General features: G+C 33.4%; 1 protein-coding gene across 1 annotated transcript in view; it reads right to left on the bottom strand.

Annotated features, from left to right (window-relative positions):
- The window catches only part of HERC4 (HECT and RLD domain containing E3 ubiquitin protein ligase 4), a 115,891-nt gene that overhangs the window by 74,687 nt on the left and 17,004 nt on the right, over positions 1 to 24,200 (bottom strand). The window contains 3 exon segments of the mRNA XM_079135765.1: positions 38 to 259; positions 3,585 to 3,661; positions 16,016 to 16,175. Coding sequence (XP_078991891.1) covers positions 38 to 259; positions 3,585 to 3,661; positions 16,016 to 16,175 — 459 coding nt within the window.

Genomic DNA, 24,200 nt, shown 5'->3' with positions numbered 1-24,200 from the left:
GTCTTTTAAAAAGTACATTTGAACTATGAGAACCTACCATTTTCATCATTAAGACCTAGCTGACCAAATTTGTTGCGTCCCCATCCAAAGATAGCTCCAGAAAGGGTAAGTACAAAACTATGGGCTCCTCCAGCTGCCACTTGCATGAACGGAATTCCAAGCAAAGACTTAATCAGTTGTGGTGAAGCTTGCTTTTTACAGTCAATGCCTAAACCCAATTGGCCATATTTATTCTGTCCCCAGCAAAAAACTTCACTTGCTGTAAAACAAAAACAAAACAAGCAAACAAGCAAATCACAAAATTATTAACAGAAAAAAATTTCATTTGAAGATCATCTGCTATTTGGGGACATTCTTCCTCACAGTAGATGGAAACATACTCCTCTTTTTAGCATTTAGGCTTATTTCTTATAAACATAAGAAACATAAATACTACCTAGAGCATTACCTACAAGAACATTTTACATTACTACATTTTAAGTATGATTAATTACACTGACGATTAATTACATAAGTAAGGGTAATCTCATCCTTACAATCCTCCACAAAGGACTCTCTCTTTTTAGTAATCCTCTATTTTAATATTCCTCAATGTCTCCCAAGAGGTACTCATCTAAGGCTCAAAACTTCAGTTATCAACTATATGCTGGTCACATTCAAAATCTATCACTAGCCCAAATCTCTCCTGAGCAAAAAGCTATATAACCCAGTGTTTACCTGACATTTACACTTGGATATGTCAAATGCACTTCTAACTCAGCATGTTCCAAACTGAACTCACAATCTCCACTCTATCTCCCACACCTGTACCTCTTTTTAGTGTTTCCCATTTTCAGTGAATGACATAGCAACAGTAGCACACTAGGGAACCATAATGAATAACCCCTCCTCTCTTACATCATACACATCCAAATCTATCGTGTATTACTAGGTTACATATAATTTTCTTTCTTAAAAAAAAATGACAAATAGGTTCATTCTTCACCATTTTAAGTGGTTATATAAGAGTTTCCCCAGATTGTCTGTTTAACTTCCCCATTGCCAGACTATTTCACAACTTTAGATATTTTTTTTTTATTAAACCAACAATTGGCATTAAACTAGTTATGTGCTTCAGTGCAAAGTATTTTTTTAAATTCCTATTACAAAATTGTACACACTTTCTGTGAGCTTCAACCAGACACGTGCCTATAATTCTAGCAAGTGGGGAGGCTGAGGCAGGAGGATCATAAGTTTGAGACCAGCGTCAGCAACTGAATGAGGCCCTAAGGAACTTAGACAGAACTTGTCTAAAATTAAAAAACGGAAAAGGACTGGGAATGTAGCTCAAAGGTAAAGAGACCGTGGGTTCACGTCCTAGTACCAAATTTAAAAAAACAAAAAAAACAAAAAACCTAAGCTTCCCTCCAAAAACTCAAGTCCCTAAATTCTTCCAAGACAACTATTTCTACCCACTACTGGTAAGTCTTCTCAAAAGTGTTCTATACACATACAAGGAGACATTTACATATATGAATAGCAACATTATTAAAAGGTAGATTTGATGACTTTGTTTGCCTGAAAAAAATTTTTTTATGTTTTCTCATGCTCTTGGGACAACATTTTTAAGAATGTGTGTAGGGCTTTGTATGATCTATGTGTTTCTAATCTTATTTCATACCTTCCCTCACTCACTATACTCTAACCATACTTGCCTTCCTTTAGATTTTTCAATAGCAGGTCCTCACATACACATACTTGCTGTTCCCTCTGTCTAAACCTTCCCCTCATCTTTATCTGGTACACTTCTATTCTCTACCAGCATAAGTCTTCGTTCCCAGATCACCCAGATTAAAGACAGTGCTCCCTATTAAATGTTCTAGATACTTCAAACTTTTTCTTTTCAACCCTTATGGTAGTATATTATCATTATTTGTATGGCTATATCATGAGGGCCTGTGTATTGCTTATCACTATATACTGTAGTATACCTAATTCACACTAAATGTTCAACAAATTGTTAGATGACTGTCATACTGTGTAAAGCATAAAGCTGTGTAAGAACCCCCCACCCAAAAAAAAAAAAAAAAACCACACACAAATGAAACAAGATCAAAATGGAAAACTGCCCTAATTTGTATAATCTTGGGATCTAAATTTTGCTGGATCAACCTACCAAAATATCAAAAGTGGAGCCAGCAAAACAACAGTAAAGAATACAGAGATGCCATGTTTCTCAATGCCTACAGAAATCCAAATTCCGTAATATAATATTTAAGGTCCTTTTTAATACATTTCTACTTTTATTTCAGCCTCAACTGACATATGTCTCTCATAACCTTAACAATACATAAAACCCAATGCCAATACTCAATCACATCACTTTCTTGGTTCCATGTCTTTACTAGTACTATACCCTTAGTCAATACCCCAACCACTTAATATTTCTATAATTCTTAAATTCCATTTATCTTTCAAGACTCACCCCAAATAGCAATTTTCTCCTTATGCTACCAATTCTATCAATCAGAACTAATGACTTTCTGTAAAGGATTTTATTTCCACCTTGATCAAACTATTAACTATTTTTTCCTTCCTCTATTTGGATATCTGCCTCGCCCACTAGACGTTTTAGAGTCCCTAAAACTGTCTTGGTTTGTTTGTTTTCTTACAATTCTAGGCCAGTGTTTTATTCACAGATCACCCTAGACATTTACTGACTTTAATAATAGAATAACGATAATGATGATGATTTTAAAAAGTCCAGGAACTTATTTTCATAAGTAGTCATAAAAGGAAGAAGAAGAAAAAGAAGAACAGGAAGAAGAAGAAGAATAATGCCAGGTTCTTTACTAACCTATGTCCTAGTCCTTAGCTGGCATATGAAGATTAAGTGAAATAAGTAAGAGAGGAACACAAAGCCAACAGTTTGTTTAGCTACCTTCTCTATTTTTTGTCACAAAAAATTTATATGTGAGGTTAAAATAAGACTGGAGGCCAATCCTCCCCAGCTATGAAAAAATAGCTTGTAATTGTGATGTGAAAAATTAGACATAAAAATCAATTTCATCACTATCACAAACAACTAACAATGACACCATTCACAAACAGGAAAAAAAAATGAATACCTAAAGAAAAAAATCTAATCAAAGGGCTGAGGTTGTAGCTCAGTAGTAGAGTGCTTGTCTAGCATGTGTGAGGCACTTGGATTGATCCTTCACACCACATAAAAATGAATAAATTATAAAAAGGTTAAAAATATAATTAACGACATATAAGATTTCTTCACATAAAACAAAATACTAAGAAAAGTTTTAAAAGACTTTAAAAAAAATGGAGAGAGATGTTCAAGATCCGAAAGACTCTTAAGGATCAATACTGTGAAGATTTTCCTCAAATTCATTTACGGACAACAAAATATCTATCAAAATCCCAGCAGGTTGTTTCTCTAAGAAAACTGAAAAGCTAGTACTACAATTTACATGGGAATGAAAAGGATCAAGAAAAACCAGAACAATCATGGAAAAGATTAAAAAGTCAGAGACCTTTCTGCTCAAAGCACCAAGTGATAAACTGGAAGAAAAGAAAATAAAAACAATGCTTACCTTTAGAAAGTGCAAGTGAATGATAGTAACCGCAAGCAACCTGTACTATCTGGATATCTGACAAACTTTTAATATTTCTAGAAAAGAAGAAAGAGCAGGATCAATTCCATTTAATAAATGGATCTTGAATTGCCACTTACTCATGCTATTTACTGAACATCTACTATGTGCAGAGTTTCATACTGACCTCAATCAAGGTCAATTTACCAAAAATTTATGTTAAAAAAAAAAATCAGTAATCAAGATCTAAATATAAAAAAGTAAAAGGTATGATAAAACACCCTCAAAAGACAATACTTATGCAAAGTGAACAATGTTCACATGTGAAATACTCCTCAGAGTGCTCTTAAATTCAGAATTTCCTTTTATTATAAATTTTTTAAAAATCTGTACTGTGTGAAACTAGGCAATATATTTGTAAAATGTACATCATTTAATTTGTCTAAAATTGGTGTTTAGGTGTTCAGTCTAGTTTAATACATATTCTTCTTTATCAGATTTCTTAGAACCAATAAGCTTCCTACCATGCTTTCCACCAAAATTCATACATTATGAAATCTGCTCCTTTTAGGTCACCCTTCTGTTTACATCTCAATCAGTGACAATACTACTTACTAGGGAAATTCAATCAATCCACATTTATGATGATCACTGATATGTTAAATTTTATTTTCTGCCATCTTATTTTGTCCTAATACTTCTAAAAATCCCATCCCCCCTTTCTAATGTTTGCTTAATTCTAAAAGCTGACTGGAAAAAAAATTCCCAAAACTTGATTAACCTTGTGCATCAAACCATCCCAAATCATCTTAAATACTTTTCCTTTACCTGATCTTTCTACTGTTTTTCCTGAATGAATGCTTTCAAGGAAAAAAAGGGGGGGCAGGGGAAAGAAACATGTTTCTTATTTCCCTTTACCTGATACTGCCATCTGACCTGATTCTGCCAAATGAGAGTCCAGAGCAAGTTCTGAATAGAGTGTCGATACCCATGATTTTCGGGAAGCAGCTTCAGCAAATCAAATTGTGAGCAGGAAAAAGGAGAGTTACTCTAATTCCATATTGTTTTATTAGATATATTTTTATTTAGTGGATTTATGTTCTTAACTACAAAGCTTGAGAGTTTGTACTGCTAAAATTTAGCAGAATCCAACAAATTAGCAGGATCCAATGTACCTTCAAATTTTCAAAGGTAACAAAATGCCTTTTCCTTTTTTGCAATACCAAAATTAAACACTGGTAATGCAGAAAGAATTAGGAATGAAAAATACATAGAAATTACAACTATGCATTTATTCTTAGTAAATAGTAATATTTACTACTATTATTATGTGTACCAGAAGCATCTTATGTAGATCTGTTAACTGTACTTAATATTTTGAAAAAAAATAATAATAATTCCAGTTATCAGCTCCAACTTGCAAAATCAAACATTTCTAAATACTATATTTTCATAAGACACTATGTTTTTCTCCTTCATAGCATATTACTAATTACAGTATACACAGTATTCATTTAAGGTTAATCTCTTCTGCTAAATAGTAAATTCTATAAAGGGAGACTATATATTTTATATGCATGAAAATCCCTAATACCTACCATAGTACTTGGCAAATACTATGTAAGGAATGCACTGTTAAAGAATAAATGAACCTGTAAATTCTTGGAGGCCTTAGTATTAAATTAGTCATAAAGTTTACCAAAATCTTCTAAATCTGCATGGCAATTTAAACTCAGTGACTCTTCTTTCCAAAATACTGCCCTATAACACAAATGCTAATTTCTTTAGCCATATATACTACGCAAAGAAATACATTCTACTGTGGCATTACTATGTTGAAGAAATCAGTATCTCCTTTCAAATTCCAATAGATTTATTAATACAATAACAATAGAGATGGGCATTTGCTTTGTTTCCTTAGCTTTCAGAAATTTCTAAAAAAAAATTATTGTGAATGGTAACAATTCACTACATTGTTTTCTCAAGTTCCATTTTCCCTAGATAAATTAGAAAATACTTGATTACAACAGAATTTTATAGAATTCATCACAAGTAAATTTTTAATATTTTTGATAATGAAGATAAAAACCAAAACCATAAGGACCACATTAATGTAAATAGAAATAAAGATGTAAAATGGGACATGAAAAATTCAAACTGTGGGGTGGAATGGTGTCAAGGGTAGTATTTTTTAGTAGTTTTTTCTTATCTTTAAAATCATGTTAAGGTGCTATCATTTCAGTATAGTTGCTATACCAAAAGGTGTTTTTATGGTAAGCCTCATGGTATCCACAAAAATCTACAGAGACAACCAAAATCAGCAAGGAATCAAAACACACTACCAGAGTAAATCACATAATCACAAAGGAAGACTAAGAGTAAGAAAGCAAAAAACAAACAAATGAACAAACAAAAAAGAACTGCAGTAACACCAGAAAACAAATTACAAAATGGCTATAGTTAAGACCTTACCACCTATTGATAATTACCTTCGACATCAATGGATAAAAAATTCTCGGGTTAAAAGATACAAAGTGACTGAATGGATTTAAAAAAGAAAAAAAAAAAGGAAAAAATAAGACCCAACTAAATGTTCATAAGAAACTTCACCTCTGAGGACACATCTACACAGAAAATAAAGGGATGTAGTAAGATATTCTCCAAATGGAATCCAAAAGGAGGAGTAGCCATATTCCTATCAGATAAAATCAACTGTAAATCAAAAGCAATAAAGAGACAAAGGTCATTACATAATGATAAAGGTGTCAACCATCAAGAGGAAATAAATGATTCTAAATACATATGTGCATAATATAGGGGGACCAAATGTAAAAGCAAGTATTAATAGGGAAAGACAAATTGCAATAAAATAACAGTAAGGGACTTAACTGTCCCACTTTCAGAAATGGATATCTCACTCAGACAAAAAGTAAACAGAGAAAGAGCAGAATTAAATTGCACCCTACACCAAATGAACCTAAAAGACATCTACAGGACATTCCAACCAACACATGCAGAACACACACTCTCCTCATCAAAAGGTGGAACAGTCTCCAGAGCAGATCATATAATAGGCCATAAAACAAATCTCAAGAATTTTTTTCAAAACTGAAATTAAGCTAAGAATAGTGGCACACACCTGTAATCCCAGAAGCTCGAGAGGCTGAGGCAGGAGGATTTCAAGTTCAAAGCCAGCCTCAGCAACTTAGTGAGAGCCTAAACAACTCAGTGAGACCCTGTCTCTAAATAAAATACAAAAAAAGGCTGGGGATGTGACTCAGTAGTTAAGTGCCCCTGGGTTCAATACCTGGTACAAATAAGAAAAAAATCATAAATACCAAAAAAAAAAACTAGAAATCAGTAATAAGAAAGACTTTGGAAACTCAAACAAGTAAAAACAAATCCCATCATCATGTACAATTATAAAGCACCGAAAAAAAATATATGAAACAAAATAATTTGGAAATTATATAAACACACTGAAAGTAAGAAAGTTTCTTTTCTTGTGGAGGGGTGACATGGGGGATTGAACCCAGGGCCAGCATTCTACCACTGAACCACATCCCCAGCCCACAAGGAGCTTATTCTTGAACAACCAATGGATCAGGGAAGAAATCAAAAAGAAAATTTAAAAATCTCTTCAAACAAATGAAAATTGAGACACATGACAAAAACCTATGTAAGACAATAAAAACAGTACTAACATGGGAGTTTTTAAACAATCAACATCTATATTTAAAAAGCAGAAAGAACTCAGATAACCTATTGCTGCATCTCACAGACTAAGAACAAGAGGAAGAAAAAAAAAAAGGCTGGGCTGGTGCTACGGCTCAGTGGTGGAGCACTTGCCTAGCATATGTGAGGCACTGGGTTTGATGCTCAGCACCACATAAAAATAAATGAACAAAATAAAGATATTGTGTCCATCTACAACTTAAACAAAAAGCTGAGCAGAAATAAATGAAATAGTGAAAAAGAAAAGACACAATGAAGAATTGGTTCTTTGAGAAAAATGAAGCCAACAAACCCTTAGTCAGAATAACTAAGAAGACTAATTTAAAAAAAAGAAGAAGAAGAAAAGGGAGACACTACAATGGACACCACAGAAAGGCTCAAAAGAGGTTATTATGAATGACTTTTCACTAACAAAATTTGATAACATAGAATAAATGAACAAATTCCTGGATAACCACACCTTACCAAGATTAAACCATGAAAACAGAAAACCTGAACAGAACAATAACAAGTACTGAGATTGAATCAGTAGGACTAGGGATGTAACTCAGTGGTAGAGAGCTTGCCAAGCAAAGGCAGGGCCCTGGATTCAATCCTTAGCACACCCAAAAGAAAAGTCTCCCAGAAAAAAAGTCAGGAACAGATACTCTCACTGCTGAGTAAACCTATGCCAATTCTCTTCTAGTTTTTGTTTTTATTTATGGCAGTGCTGGGGACTGAACTCGGGAACCAATGCATGTTAGACAGCTCTCTATCACTAAATTATATCCCCAGCCCCCAATTCTTCTTAAATTATTCCAAAAAATTAAAGAGGAAGGAATTCATCCAATACACATTACCCTGACACCAAAAACAGACAAGAATGCAACAATAACAACAAAAATACTATAGAACAATAACTTTGATGAGCATAGATACAAAAATTCTCAACCAAATATTAACAAAATGAAGATAATGGCACATTAAAAAAGATTCATCCCCAGGGATGCAAGGAGGGGTCAACATATATAAATTGATAAATATGATATACCATATTAACAGAATGAAGGACAAAAGCTGTATGATCATCTCAACAGATGCAGAAAACTCATTTGATAAAATCCAACAAATTGCTGAACCTAAGAGGTATGGAAAAAACATACCTCAGTATAATAAGATCATAGGTAAAAAGCCAACAGCTGGGCTCAGTATATGGCTTAGTGGTACAGCACTTGCCTACTATACACAAAGCCCTAGGTTTGATCCACAGCACTGCATCAAAAACAAACAAACAAACAAAAAAAAAAAACTATCATTCTACTGAAAGGAGAAAACCTGAAAGCTTACTAAGAGCTCAAAACAAGGATGCCCATTTTCGCCACTTTTATTTAACACAGTACTGGGAATTTCAGCCAGTACTATGTTGAATCAGGCAAGAGAAAGAAACAGAGGGCATCCAAATTGGAAAGAAGGAAATCAGTTTGTATCTGTAGATGACATGATCTTATGATATAAAGACCTCCAAAAATAAAGAAAATGTTGTGTATGTACATAATGGAATATTACACAGCCTTAAAGAAGAATAAAATTATGACATTTTGCAGGTAAATGAATAGAACAAGAGAAGATCATGCTCAGTGAAATAAGTCAATCCCAAAGGCTGAATGTTTTCTCTGATAAGCAGATGCTGATCCATAGTGGGGGGTAGGTAGGGAAGAATGAAGGAACTTTGGATTACGCAGAGGGGAGTGAAGGGAGGGGTTGGGGTGGTGGGGATGGAAGGATGGTAGAATGAGACATTATTATCTTATATACATGTATGAAAAAAATCTTTAAATAAAAAAAAATTTTAAAAAAGACCTCTAAAAAGTCCAAGAAACTATTATAACTAATTAAAGAATTCAGCAAAACTGCAGGATACAAAATCAACATATAAAAATCAGTAGTGCTAGCTGGGCACGATGGCACACACCTGTAACCCCAGAGACTGGGGAGACTGAGGTAGAGGATTACAAGTTTGAGGCCAGGCTCAGCAACTTAGCAAGACCCTGTCTCAAAATAAAAAATAGCAAGTAAAAATTATAAGAGAACTGGGGATGTCTCTCAGTGGTAGAGAACCCCTAGTTTCTATCCCCAGTACCAGAAAAAAAAAAAAAAAAAAAATATATATATATATATATATAAACAGTAGCACTGCTACATGTGTCAACAAAAACTACCTGAAATGGACATCAAGAAATTCCAAATTTTCTCTCTCGTTCACACACACACACACACACACACTCTCTCTCTCTCTCTCTCTCTCTCTCTTTCTCTCTCTCTCTCTCTCTTTCCCTCTCTCCCTCTCTCTAAGGACATCTGAGTTCATGATTTAGGAAAAAACAAAATATTGTTAAAATTTCCATGCCATTCAAAATGATCTATGCATTCAGTATAATCCCAATCAATATATCAATGACATTTTTCAAGTAACTACAAAAAACAATGCTAAAATGTATATGGAACCACAAAAAAAAATTCCAAATAGCCAAAGCAATCTTCAGCGAAAGCAACAAAAAAGGAGCTATTATACTACCCAATGTCAAAGTATATTACAATGCTATAGTCATCCCAAAAGCATGTTTCTGAAATAAAAACAGACACAGAGGTCATTGAAACAGGATAGAAAGCTATAGTCAACATTCAAAAGTGCTAAAAATATACATTAAACAAAAAGAACAGTCTTCTCATTAAATGAGCGCTATAAAATTGGACATCCACATGCAAAAGAATAAAAATAGACATCTCACCAGTTACAAAAAAGAACTCAAAATGAACTAAAGATTTAAACTTAATTCATGTGTGATTATATTAAAATGAATCCCTCTCTCATGTATAACAATACTGCACAAATAAAAACATTTAAATGTAAGACCCAAAATAGCAGTACTAGAAGAAAACAGGGGAAATGCTTCAGGACACTGGAATGGGAGAAAATATTTGTGAACTATATATCTGACAAGGGGTTAATACCCAGAACATATAAAACTCAAAGGCAAATAATCTGATTTTAAAACAGGCAATAGATCTAAATAGACATTTCTCAAAAGAAGACATAAAAATGGCCACCATGTATGAAAAAATGCTCAGCTTCACTAATCATTAGGGAAATGCAAATCAAAACCACAATGAGCTATCATCTCACTGCAGTAAGAATGACTGTTATTGAAATGACGGTGCTGACAAGGATGAACTTGATGAACACTATTGGTTGGTCTGGTTACATTATAGTTTCAGTGTATTATTGCACATTACAATGACCATAGATAGTGACTACATAACATCTACCTCAAAAAAAATAGAAGGAGGGGCTGAGGATATAGCTCAGTGGTAGAGCACTTGCCCAGCATACACAAAGCCCTAAGTTTAAACCCCAGCACCACAAAAAAAAAAAAAAAAGAAAAGAAAAAAAAAGCCTGGAAGAATTTTAATGTTTTTGTCATAAAGAAGTGATAAATGTTTGGGGAGATATGGTTAACCTAACTACACAATATATGCATGTACCAAAACACCACAATACCTCATTAATATGCACAAAATGTTGTATGTATTAATTTTTAAAATAAACAACTTTTTAAAAATTCTTTATCAAGTAAAAAAGATATGCTTAATGTTTTTCAATTTTTAAAAGGAGTTAAATGCACTTAACAGGAAAATAAAACAATAAAATTTATAAATAAGTATAAATATATACATATACACAAAGGTTCACAATCATCTCTGAAAAAAGAACTCAGACCTCTAAAGCAAATATTTTATACAGATTATAAATTTCAATAACTCTAAAGCTTAGAGCATATCAAACATTTAAAATGACTGACATCACTAAAATAATCAATTGTAAAGAACTCAGTCATTTCTTGAATGAATTTTAAAGTAGTTTGAAATTTTAAGAAAAAAATAAATCTTAGAAATCAGATTTATATATCCTTCTCTTGGGGTATGGCTATTTCTGGGCTAATTAAACACATCTGAATTGCCATTTTGGTCAAAAGTAAAATTTTCTTGACAGTTTGCTAAATAGGATAATATGCTCTAGCATACTCAATATGTTTAGTACTGTTATATTCTTCTATTTGTTCAATGGAATATACAATGGCAATTTAGGCAGAAACTAAAAGCGCTACTGGTTGGGTTTCTAAAGACAAAATTCCAACCACTGCTAACGAAGACTAGTAAAAATTTTACATTATATAATTAAAATTTTGAAGAACCAGCTGGGCCTGGTGGCACATGCCTATAATCCCAGTAGTTCAGGAGACTGAAGCAGGAGGATCTCAAGTCTGAGGCCAGCCTGAGTAACTTAGCAAGATCTTGTCTCAAATAAAAAGGGCTTGGGATGTCAGAGATAGAACTCAGGTAGAATACGGCTCTGCATTCAATCCCCTTTCCAAAAAGGAAAAAGAAAAATTGAGGAAACAAAGCATTAAATATTTTTCCCATAAAACACCAAGCCTATAATCCCAGCAGCCTGGGAGGCTGTGATAGGAAGATCACAAGTTCAAAGCCAGCCTCAGCAAAAGAGAGGTGCTAAGCAACTCAGTGAGACCCTGTCTCTAAATAACATACAACATAGGTCTGGGGATGTGGCTCAGTGGTCAAGTGCCCCTGAGTTCAATCCCTGGTACAAAAAAAAAGGAAAAAACACACACACAATGAATAGAGCTGGGGTTCTAGCTCAGTGGTAGAGCACTTGCCTAGCACATGTGAGGCACTGGATTCAGTTCTAGCACCACACAAAAACAAATAAATATAACAAAGGTATTGTGTCCATCTACAACTTACACACACACACACACACACACACGCACACAAATGAACAATTTTCTTTTCCCAGGTAAATAGTAACTTTCCTAGTAATTTAGGTTTAAGAAAAATCTTAACATTGGAGCTGCTGAAGGTGTATCTCAGGGACAGATGCAACACCTGCATGGCATGCATGAGGTCCTAGGTTCAATTCCTAGAACTGTCAAAAAAAAATTATTTTTAAACCTTAGCACCAAGTCTTTCTTCAACTTTGCAAAATTTAGGCTAACAAATTAGTTTCTACCATAAGAAATACACTGGACTGGGGGTATAGCTCAGAGGTAGCTTACCTAGCATACGAAAGGTCTAGGTTCAATCCCCAGTACTGCCAAAACAAAACAAAAAATAATTTTTCCTTTTAATCTAAAATGTTTCTTATTTTTCAAGTATTAAAATTAGGAAGAGATTATAAAATATTTTAAATGGTCAAGTAAATAAAATTTCTGAACAAGATGACAATTTGAACATGTTTAATTAGTCCAGAAATAGTTATATATGAGAATTATCACTGCTATCATTCTCCTATAATTTTTGCTGATAGTCTGAGAGGCTGGACTTTAAAATAATAAACTACAAGTTTACTGTCAACAACTTTTTCTAAGATTTGTAAGGAAAATTACGTACTCCCCTTGTTTAAAAAAAGATAGTAAACCAGGCAAAGCAGTGTACATCTATAATCCCAGCTACTCAGGAGGCTGAGGGAGGAGGATCACAAATATGAGGCAGCCTCTTCAACTTAGACTGTCTCAAAAGAAGAAAAAAAAAAAAAAAAAGGACTGGGGATATAGCTCAGAGGCAAAGTACCCCTGGGGTTAAATCCTTGGTACCAAAAAAAAAAAAAAAAAAAAAAAAAGAAAGAAAGAAAGAAAGATAAAATTAGATTTAAGCTTTTTTCTATATACAAATATTAAGTTCTAAATTTAAAAAAAAATCTAGCCAGAAATGCAAGTCTACAGGGATCACTACAGGTGATCTGATTGACTAATTTCAGACTTTCCCTAAATAGTAGTGACTGCAGAACAACACAAAATTATAAGTAGGAAAAAATTAGCCAACTAGTAAGAATTTCAGATATAACCTATTTATTATTATCACATTCTTTTAATTTGAAGTGTTGCTTAATTTTCATATTCTTATCTGCAAGCATTAATATGGTTTTGGGATCTGGAAATGTATGTAGTGGTAAAGCACACGACTATCACACATGAGGCCTTGAGGAGGATCACCAGCACCAAGCCAAAACAAAAAAATTTTTTTTTTGTTATCAAGAAATAAGTATCCTGCCAGAGACAGGAGTGGTAGTATATGCCTGTAATCCCAGCAGCTCAGGAGGCTGAGGCAGGAAGATTGAGAGTTCAAAGCCAACCTCAGCAAAAGCAAGGTGCTAAGTAACTCAGTGAGATCCTATCTCTAAATAAAATACAAAAAAAGGCTGGGAATGTGGCTCAGTGGGCGAGTGCCCGAGTTCAATCTCCAATATCAAAAAAAAAAAAAAAAAAAAAAAAAAAAGGGGGGGGGGGAAGAAGAAAGGAAAAGAAAGTAATATCCTACCATGTATTGTACACATCAGTAATCCCAGCTATTCAGGAGGCTGAGGGTAGCAAGTTCAAGGTCAGCTTAGGTAACTTAGTGAGACCCTCTCAAAATTAAAAGAAAGGGGTGGAAATAAAGCTCAGTGTAGAGGGCTTCCCTAGCATTCATGAGGCCCTAGATTCAATCCTCTGTAGTGGGGGGAGGGGGAAAATAGCATAATGTCAATCTTCAGTTTTCTGATTATCATATGAAAATTTATAAACAACTAATTTTTAGAAATCTTCTTACAGATAATGTATATGAAACCTACAAACTGGTTTTAACATTTGGTACCTAGAAAAAGCCTTGTATCTAAAAAAATGATTTGGTACCTAAAATTTAAAAATAAAATCAGGTAGTCTTTTATAAAACATAGTATCAGTGAAAATTATGAATATGTTCATACAAATTAGATCCAACACATAAAAATTTGAAACCTGAGAATATAAAGTCTGTATAAACACCTAAGTTAATACAGATGTTTAACACATACAAAACCAGACATTTAAACAACAGAACTCAATTCTTTTTCAGGTAGCTCAATAGCAGAGTCCTTGACTAACATGCATGAGGTCTTGAGTTTGATCCCCAGCACTGTGAAATCAATAGGCGATCTTCAAATAAAATTCTCACATAAAAAAACTATCTCTGTATAATTAGCTTCTTTCCACTTACTATTTCATCTACATAGTACTGACTAAAATCCTTCATGCCAGAAGCGAACAGCAACAAAATGAGGATTATGCAACTGGTAAGGTAAAAATAAGGGAAACTAGAAAGCTTTGCATGAATCATGGTTTTGAGACTACTGACTCAGAAGATCTAACATGTAAGTCCTTTTCCATTCAAAAAACAAACTTTTTTTAAAACTTAAAAATCCTGTTCTACAACAACTACTTAGAAGAAGAAATGAAAATAGTAGAAGGTTAAGTTAAATGTAAGTTCACTATTTCTACAGATGCTCTACATTATCCAGTTAATAACCATCTGGTTGTAAATTACCATTTTCTGAAAGAAGTTAAAAACTGAAATGTCTAAGGAAATTCAGTTTACTGAGCTTAATTAAAAATGTTTTTCTCCCAACAGCACCATCATTAAGGGACACCATAAGCAAACTGGGAATTGTATTATTTAGTTGTTACTGCAGAAGAAACAACAGGGACCAAATTTGAGGAATTTTGCAGGATTTGTTTACATGTTCAATAGGGGAAAACCTGTGAATGTGATATATTCGAGTTTCAATGGGTAGTTCAATAATAGAACAAACATAAAATGTCAAACTGCAAATTTCTGTTCTGAAATATATCAGCTCCTGTGCTGCACTTTATCCTAGCAGTTGTGACTTTTTTTTTTTTTTTTTGAAGCACTGGGGATTGAACCAGGGCCTCAGACATACTAGGCTAGTGCTTCACCCACTGAGCTGCATCCCAGCCCTGTCCACAAACTATTCTTAAATCAAACAAACCTTATCAATGTTAAAAACAAAACACATAAGTATGTGTAAAAAAAATTTTTACCTAGAATAAATCTAAAAACAGTTTTAAGAATACCTGAGGGTTCCCTGGAGAGTTCTTTTGTCCCTATTTAACTATTACCAGGAAGAAAGAACAAAAGGGTTTAAAGAGGCCAGAATTTGTATGATTTAAAAATCTATGTTCAAGTTAGTAACTTATGTATCTTAAGAAATAAATACTTCTTTTTAAGTCTTTACATTTTTATCTAGATTTGTTCGTGCTTTCAGTTTTTAGTATTAAAACAATAATTGTGTCCTATATAATTCTGTAAGACTACAACACTAATCAAGCATCATTTTAAAATTATGAAATAATTCTGCAATTCTAAATTAATAATATAAATTATGATTACTGTTATGTAAAAAAGTGGAAAGCAAATTCTTTTTATAATAAGCACATTTAGACTTCCATATTCAATAAAAACCACACTGAAAAAAGATTATCATGAACCAAATGCTATTTAATAAATCAACAGTTGGGATATTCGAGATAATATATTTATTTAGTTTAAACCAGTCCATGGTACTAAAAGAAAAATTATCATACAGAAGGAATTTCCTGTTCCTTTTCTTTACAAACTTAAAATCTGTCGATTCTGAAGAACATAAGAATATAAAAAATAATCGATCAGTAGCTCAACCCAAATTTAGTTTACCTAGAAAATTCTGAAAGGATTCAAAGGACAGAAATAATCAGATGACAATGTTTACATGCTCACAGTAGCAGAATGATTAAATAAACATATTATAAAAAGATTAAGGACCTCTTTGTGGTCACCTTTGTTACCTGGGTACTCTGATACATTCCTCTGATCCTAGTAGGCCAAGTTGTCCATCAGAATCGAGACCCCAAGCATACACCTGGCCCTTGTCATTAAGTGCTAAAGTATGAGCTTCTCCACATGAAACAGCTACGATATTTTGGGCATCCAGGGCAACAACCTGCTCTACAGAACACAAGTCAAGAAGAGAGACATTACATTCTAGTTTTGAACTTCCAAAGAGAATATATTCAATCTTCATTTTATACTTTAAAAAAAAAAAAAAAAAAAAAAAAAAGCTAAGGTAATGCTTAAACACACACTAAAAATAACCAGTTATTTTGAAAAATCTAATGAATTCATGCTCTATATGTACTACTTGTTGTGGTAAAACATAATATCCTGAGTGGATTATGCCATATATAATGTTAAGAGTTCTGAAAATCTTGGGAAAGAAGAGTTCATAAAGATTCTCTCAGAATGTATACTCCACTCAAAATCATTACTAATAAAGAGTCTAGGTAAAAAAGAAAGCACTTAAATAACTTGGCTGTTTGATTTTAACAATAAAACCACAATTGACCCACATAAGAACATACAGACACTGCAGTGAAGGGATTCTGAATTTAATGAAATAATCTGAATAGGTAATTTTTTAATGAAAAATAACTTCTTTACATATCTCATTTTTAAAAAAGCATCTGTTCGATATGCTGAGTAAATAAAAGAATGGCAAAATGGCCATAAGTGAAAGGCTCTTTTACGGACTGCCATTTTAACATCCACAAATATGAAACTCTGTTGTGTGGTTAAAATGTGTTCAAGTTTTAAGCCAGAAATTAATTTAAATATTGGACCTTCAACAGACTGCCAAGGAGCCAGCTAGTGAAAATCAGTAGGGAAACTGTTTCTCTAATCTCCTTAGTTTCCTTGAGATGTGCAATGTTTGTCAGTGTTTCACCAGTACCAGTACAAGTTTGTTTTTTCCAATGCCATTTAAAATATTGTTTAGTTTAATAAGACTTCAGTAAACTAAAAGCCTAGTGTCAAAAATGATTAAAACTGAGTCAATTAGGGTTTCTTGGCACATTTTAACTCCATTTATAAATGTAGCCATGCAATAATGAAACAAAGTACAACAGGAGTTTACATTCTTTCATTTAGAGCAATTCAAACTGTATCTGGATTATTATAATTTGCATTTTGTAGTGGGAGGTTAACCCTCCATATCCTCTAAGAGACTATAGAACTCTAATGATTTATGGCTTTACATACTTACCTTGAAGTACTGAGTTAATAACTAAAAGCTGATGACAAGCACACTGAAGTTCATTACTCTTAATCTCATTTTTGTATGTAATCTGAATGTTTTTATAAAATTATATGTAAGAAACACAAAAAAAAAGGAAAACAAGATAAAACAACATTGTCTCCCCTACACACACCAAAAAAAAAAAAAAAAATCAGGAAAATGGACTTGGAATCATCTGCTTATATCAAAACATTCCCATAAACTTAGTTATGAAGAAAAAAGTGAAACTTATAAAAGATCTTATCTCTCACAAAGGCTCCCAAAATAAATAAATTTCTCTCCAGAACAATCCTCAAAGTAGCAAAGAAAAAAAAAAAAAAAGGTGAGTGAGACTAACTGGTTCACCAATAAAAAGTTAAGAGTACTTAAATTAGCAGTGGCTATTAAAATCAAAGTGAAAGAAATAAAGAATGATCATTTATAGCAAATCTTCAACATCATTATTAACACTGTTATATACTTCTTGTGCTTCAGACACTACATACAAAAAAATGAATAAACAGTTCTGATCCTCAAGGAGTTTACAATTTGTGGATAAACAGGTGAAATAAGGATGTAATTAATGGTAAGACAGACAAAAGACACAATAGGAACAACAGATACTTATGTAAGCCTTAAAAACATTAGGAAAAATTTTGGAAGGCAGTAATTCTTAATCTAGGTCATTAGCTAAAGAGAGAGAGGAAATTACATGTACCCATTTGAGGAATTAAAATTATTTGCTATAGCAAAACTAACTATAAAAGCAAAGTTGAGAGTCTGATAAGAAAAATGAGGGGAAAAAATGTTCCTCATCTGGACAAACTAATCTCCACAATTTTAAAGACTTCTAAGGAGGAAAAAGATCAATAATTCACATCAGTGGGTAAAGATGCGAACTGAAAAGTTCACAAAAAAAGGTATAAACAGCCCTTAATCATGTACATTTCTTTCATGTACATTACTTTCAATCAAAGTTGTTCAACTTCACTAATGAAAGAAATGTACATTCAAACTACACTGAGAAGCCAACAATATACTTTTCTTTATGGGCTGTCAAGGAAGTTTATCAAAAGAACGCATTAAGTAACAAAGTAAAGGAAAATATTTACCAAAGATTTAAAGGATTTATCCAAAATATACATAGATTGAAACTCAACAGTAAGAATACAAAGCAACTCAATTACAAAACAGCAAAGACCCAGACAGGTATATCACCAAGGAAGAAGGACAGATGGCAAGTAGGCACAAGAGCAGATGGCACAACACTGGATGTCATATGGAAATTGCAAATTAAAACAATGAAATGCCATTACACACCTATTAGAATGACCAAAATCTATAATACTGACAAGACCAAATTCTGGCCAGGATATAAAACAACTTGAGTTCTCATTCATTGGTGGGGGAATGCAAAATGGTATATACAGCAACTATGGGAGATAAATTCGTGGATTCTTACAAACTATAATCAATCAAACGCATGATCCTATAATCAATCCTATAAAAATCGCATTCCTGGTACTTATTCGAACTATGTCCACACAAAAATCCACACATGGATGTTTATAGCAGCTTTAATCATAACTGGTGAAACTTGGAAGCATACAAAAATAACCTTCATAGTTAAATGGATAACAAACATTGGTACTTCCTGAAAACAGAGTATTATTCAATGCTAAAGGGAATGGACTATCAAGCCACAAAGGACACGGAATAAACCTAAATACATATTACTAAGTAAAAGAAACCAATATGAAAAACCACATACTATGAGAATCCAAATAGATGACATTCTGGAAAAGGCCAAAAACTACAGAGACAGTAAAAAGATTGCAAGGAAAGGATGAACAGGCAGAGCCCTGAGTATTTTTAGGGCAATCAAATATTTTGCATGATACTACAGGTGGATGCACACCACTGTGTTGTTAAAGCCTTTAGAACAGTCACACTAAGAGTAAATCAGAGGTAAACTATGGAATTTGGTGATAACAACATATTGATGTATGTTTGTTGATTATAACAAATGCACATTGTGATGCAGGATATCAACAGTGAAGAGGCAGTCACGTGTGGGTTTGGGGATAAGAGTATATGGGAACAGTCAATGTTGCTGTCAACCTAATATTGCTATCAAATAAAGCTTATTTTTTAAAAAGCTTGTTTTCAAAAAGAATCCCACATACCTAATACCAGTTTTCATTTTGAGGAAAGGCACACTTGCATATTGTTAGTGGGAGAGTACAAAACAGACCACTTCTATGGAGAAAATACGGCACTCTCTAACAAAACATGAGTTTTTCCTTTACACCTACTAATTCTATTTCCAGGAATTTATCCTACAGACACACCTAAGAACATGTGTGTGTGCACGTGCATGTGTTATTTGCAACACTATATAATAAGACTAAAAATTCTCTAAGTATCATAAAAGGATTCCATCCACACATGGAATAGTACTACTGGTGGCCGTATACTAAAGTAATGCAACTTTACTTTGCATTCTGATATGGAATGCTCTCCCAGGATATGTTATCAAGATGAAGTGGGGGTGTCAACACAGAATAATACACAATGCTATTTTTTGTATAAGGTAAGGGGGAATAAGAATATATATTTATATTTGCTTATGTCTACATGAAGAAACTTTGGAAAGAAACAAATTAACAAAGATAGTTATCTATAGAAGATACAGGTAAAGGGGGAATTAGCAGTCAAATACAAAAGCTTCTCAATATATATTGCTTTGATCTGCCTATACAAAACAATTTAATTTTTAAAATATCTGGTGGCTTATAGGTGTAACTCAGTTGTAAAGCACTTGCATAGCATATGTGAGGCTGCAGGTCTGAGCATCAACACTCAAAAATTAAAAATTTAAAATAATTTTTAAATTAAAGTCTTAGAGGATTAGTTAAAACCAATGTATTAGAATCATATTTTCACTTTATAAACTGTTCTGAGCACTTATCCTTTTCTGCACACTAAAGAAAAACCTCTAAATAATTTTGGTACTTTCAGAATTCTATCCCATTAAATTACTGAGATATCTATTTTGAAAAAACAGGTAACTACTTCAGAAATTGAAATACTAGGAAAAGAAATAAGATAAACTGAAGAATTAAAAGTTATCCATATTGGAAAGGAAGAAGTTAAATATCTCTATTTGCAGATGATATGATCCTTTATGTAGAAAAATCCCCAAAAAAAAAAAAAAAAAAAAAAAAAAAAAAAAAAACCCTGTTAAGACATAATAAAGGATTCAGTCAAGTTGAAGAATACAAAAATCAACATACAAAATTCAGCAGCTTTTCCATACAAAAATAATGACCTAAGCCAGGTTTGGTGGCACACACCTGCAATCCCAGGAACTTGGGAGGCTGAGGCAGGAGTATGGCACATCTGAGGGCCAGCCTCAGCAACTGAGGCCCTAAGCAACTTAGTGAGACTATGTCCCAAAATAAAAAAGACTAGAGAAGTAGCTCAGTAGCAAAGCAACCCTGGTTAATCTCTAGTAATAAATTTTTTTTTTTAAATAATAATGACCTAGCTGAAGCCAGGCATGGCAGCACATGCCTATAATTCCAGCAACTCAGGAGGCTGAGGCAAGAGGATTGCAAGTTCCAGCCTCAGCAACTTAGCAAGACCCTGTCTCAAAATTTTTAAAAAAAGGGGGTTGTGGTTCAGTGGTTAGGTACCCCTGGGTTCAATCCCCAATACCCCTCCCCCAAAAATGACCCAGCTAAAAAAGAAATCAAGAAAAACAGTCCCAATATGGCAGCATCAAAAATAAATAATAAAAATGCCCAATAATAAATTTAACCAAGGAGGTAAAAAAATTGTCCACTGAAAACTATAAACCATTGATTAAAAAAAAAAAAACAAAACATAGAAAGAAAAACCAGAAAGATATCCCATATTAAATGGACAAGAAGAATGCCATACTAACCAAAATCCATTGATATTCTTGAAACAGAAGAAACAACGTTTAAATTCATATGAAGACATACAGACAAAAATCAAAAAACAGTTAATACTGGAAAAGAAAAACAAAGTTGTAGGCATCACACTTTCTGAATTAAATTACATTACAAACCAGGCATTATGGTGCACACCTGTAACCCCAGCTACTTGGAGAATGAGAAGGGAGGATCACAAATGTGAGGCCAGGCTCAGCAACTTGACATCAGTGGTAGAGTGCTTGCCTAGCATGCACGAGGCCCTGAGTTCAATCAATCCCCAGCATCTCAAAATAAGTAAATGAATAAGTAATAAACAAAATGAGGATTTTATTCTGAAAAAAAAAAATAATAATAATAAACAAAAAGGGCTGGGGCTGTAGCTCAGTGGTAAAGTGCCCCTGGGTCAAAGCTAGCACCAGGGGAAAAAATTATATTACAAAACTACAGTAATCAAAACATTATGGGTGCTGGCATAGAAAACATAGACCTATGGAACAGAACCCATAAATAAACCCAAACATACAGAGTCAACTAATTCTCAACAAGGCCAACAAGAGACATAATAGAAACAGATATCTCTTTGATAATGGTTCAGGAAAACTGGATTTCATATGTAAACTGGAGACTTATACCATACACAAAACCAAATCAAAATGGACAATGGTTTTATGGTACTGAAACCATAAAATTCCTAGCAGAGCAAGGCACAGTGATGCACAACTGCAATTCCAGCAGCTCAGGAAACTGAGGCAGGAGAATCAAGAGTTCAAAGTCATCCTCAGCAAAAGTGAGGCACTAATAAGCAACTCAGTGAGACCCTGTCTCAAAATAAAATACAAAATAGGGCTGGGGATGTGGCTCAATGCCCCTGAGTTCAATCCCCAGTACCCCACCAAAATAAACAAAAAAACTCCTAGAAGAGAACACAGGTGAAAAAGTTCCTTGATACTGGATTTGGCAATGTTTTTTTTTTTTTTTTGGACATACTATCAAAAACTCATGCTACAGAAACAAAAATAAGTAAATGGGACTACATCTAACTATAAAATTTCTGCACTGCAAAGGATACAATCAAAAACATGATACAATCAAAAATATGAAAAGGCAACATATGGACTGGGACAAATAATTGCAAATCGCTTATCTGATAGAGGGGGGGTTAAGATCACAATTTTATGAAAAACTCTTACAATAGGAGGAAAAACCAATAACCTGGCTTAAAAATGGAAAAAGTACCTGAACAGACATTTCTCCAAAGACAACACAAAAATGGCTAACAGATATAAGAAAAAAGGTGTTGAAGACGACTAATCATACAGGAAATGCAATTAAAATCACTCTGCATGGGCTGGGGGTGTAGAGTTCAGCGGTAGAGTTCAGCACCACATAAATAAATATATAAAATAAAGATCCATCAACAATTACAAAAATTATTTTTAAAAAATCACTCTGCAATATCACCGCACCCTTGTAAGGGGTAATATTATCAAAAAGAAATAGCAGGGGCTAGGTAGATAGCTCAGTTGGTAGAATGCTTGCCTTACAAGCACAAGGCCATGAGTTCGACCCCCAGCACCACCAACAAAAAAAAAAAAAAAAAAAAAGAGAAAGAAATAGCAAATGTTGGCAGGATGTGAAGAAAAGAATAGGAATGTAAGATTGGTACAGGTACAGGTATTATGGAAAACAATATGGAGATTCCCTAAAGAAATTTTAAATGTAACTACTATATGACCTAGAAATACCTCTTCTTTGAAAATACCCGAGATGAAATCATCTCATAAAGATAACCACACTCCCACGTTCACTGCAGCTTTATTCACAATAATCAATATGATATGGCAAAAACCTAAATGCCTACTGACAAATGGATTTTCAAAAGTCACACACACACAAATGGAATATTATTTGACCTCAAAAAAGCCATTATGCAATTATCCTGCCATTTGGCCTCACCAAGGATAGACCTAGAGGACATTATGCCAAGTGAAATAATCCAGACACAGAAAACATTTCACAATCTCACTTACATGTGGAGTAACTTTTTTTAAAAAGAGCTTAAAATACCAGAGAAATGAAATAATGATTACCATGGAAAAGGTAAATAAGGAGATATAGGTCATAAGGAAATAACAGCAGATACACAGGATGAAGAAAGTCTAGAGATCATACATACAAAATGAGGACTAAAGTTAATAAAATTCTATTAGAGTAAGGATTTTGTTAAATAAGTAGATTTTTAGCTTCTCTTGTTATACACCAAAAAGACATCTATATGAGAGGTTAATTTCTGTATAATACTCTGGTATATATCTCTGTATATAAACTGTATATAACTCAAAACATCATGTGTAAACCTCAAATACACACAATAAAATCTGAAAAAATAAAGAGGAAATTGAGTCAAAGTTTTCTAAAAAAACACAATTCATTAAACAGGACTATCTGGTAGAAAGTTCGATTAACAAGTCTGATCCAAATCCAGGGTTAATCTTACTCTTAGTGTAGTCAATGAATTTCATAAGTTCTAGGTATTTTTGTTTTGGTTTTTTAATTAAAAACAAAGAAACCCTCTGGGGCTGCGAGTACAGCTCAGTGGTATAGGGCTTGCCTAATAAGTTGGTAAGCCTTGGTACAATCCCCAGAACCACAAGAAAAAAAAAAAACAAAAAAAGAAAGAAAGAAATTATCTTGATGGGCTGTCATAATAGCCCAGCGGTAAGAGTATTTGCACAAAGAGAGGAGGGGGGGGACTCTAACTATCAACAAAGTGTGACAATAATTCAAAATTCTGTTGATTTTATATCAAATATCAGGATATAGAAGACCATTATTGCTATGAATACCCCACAGTCATCTTGAAACAATGAAGAGGAATATAGTTTGTTAAATACCTATATATGGTTGTTTGTTTTTGTTTGGTTATTTGCAGTGTTCAGAACTTAATTCTGTCAAATG

The sequence above is a fragment of the Sciurus vulgaris genome (genome assembly GCF_902686455.1).
Source record: "Sciurus vulgaris genome assembly, chromosome: 4".
NCBI classification, from domain to species: Eukaryota; Metazoa; Chordata; class Mammalia; order Rodentia; family Sciuridae; genus Sciurus; species Sciurus vulgaris.
The sequence above is the reverse complement of the archived record's forward strand: the minus strand, read 5'-3'. Positions and strand labels throughout refer to the sequence as shown.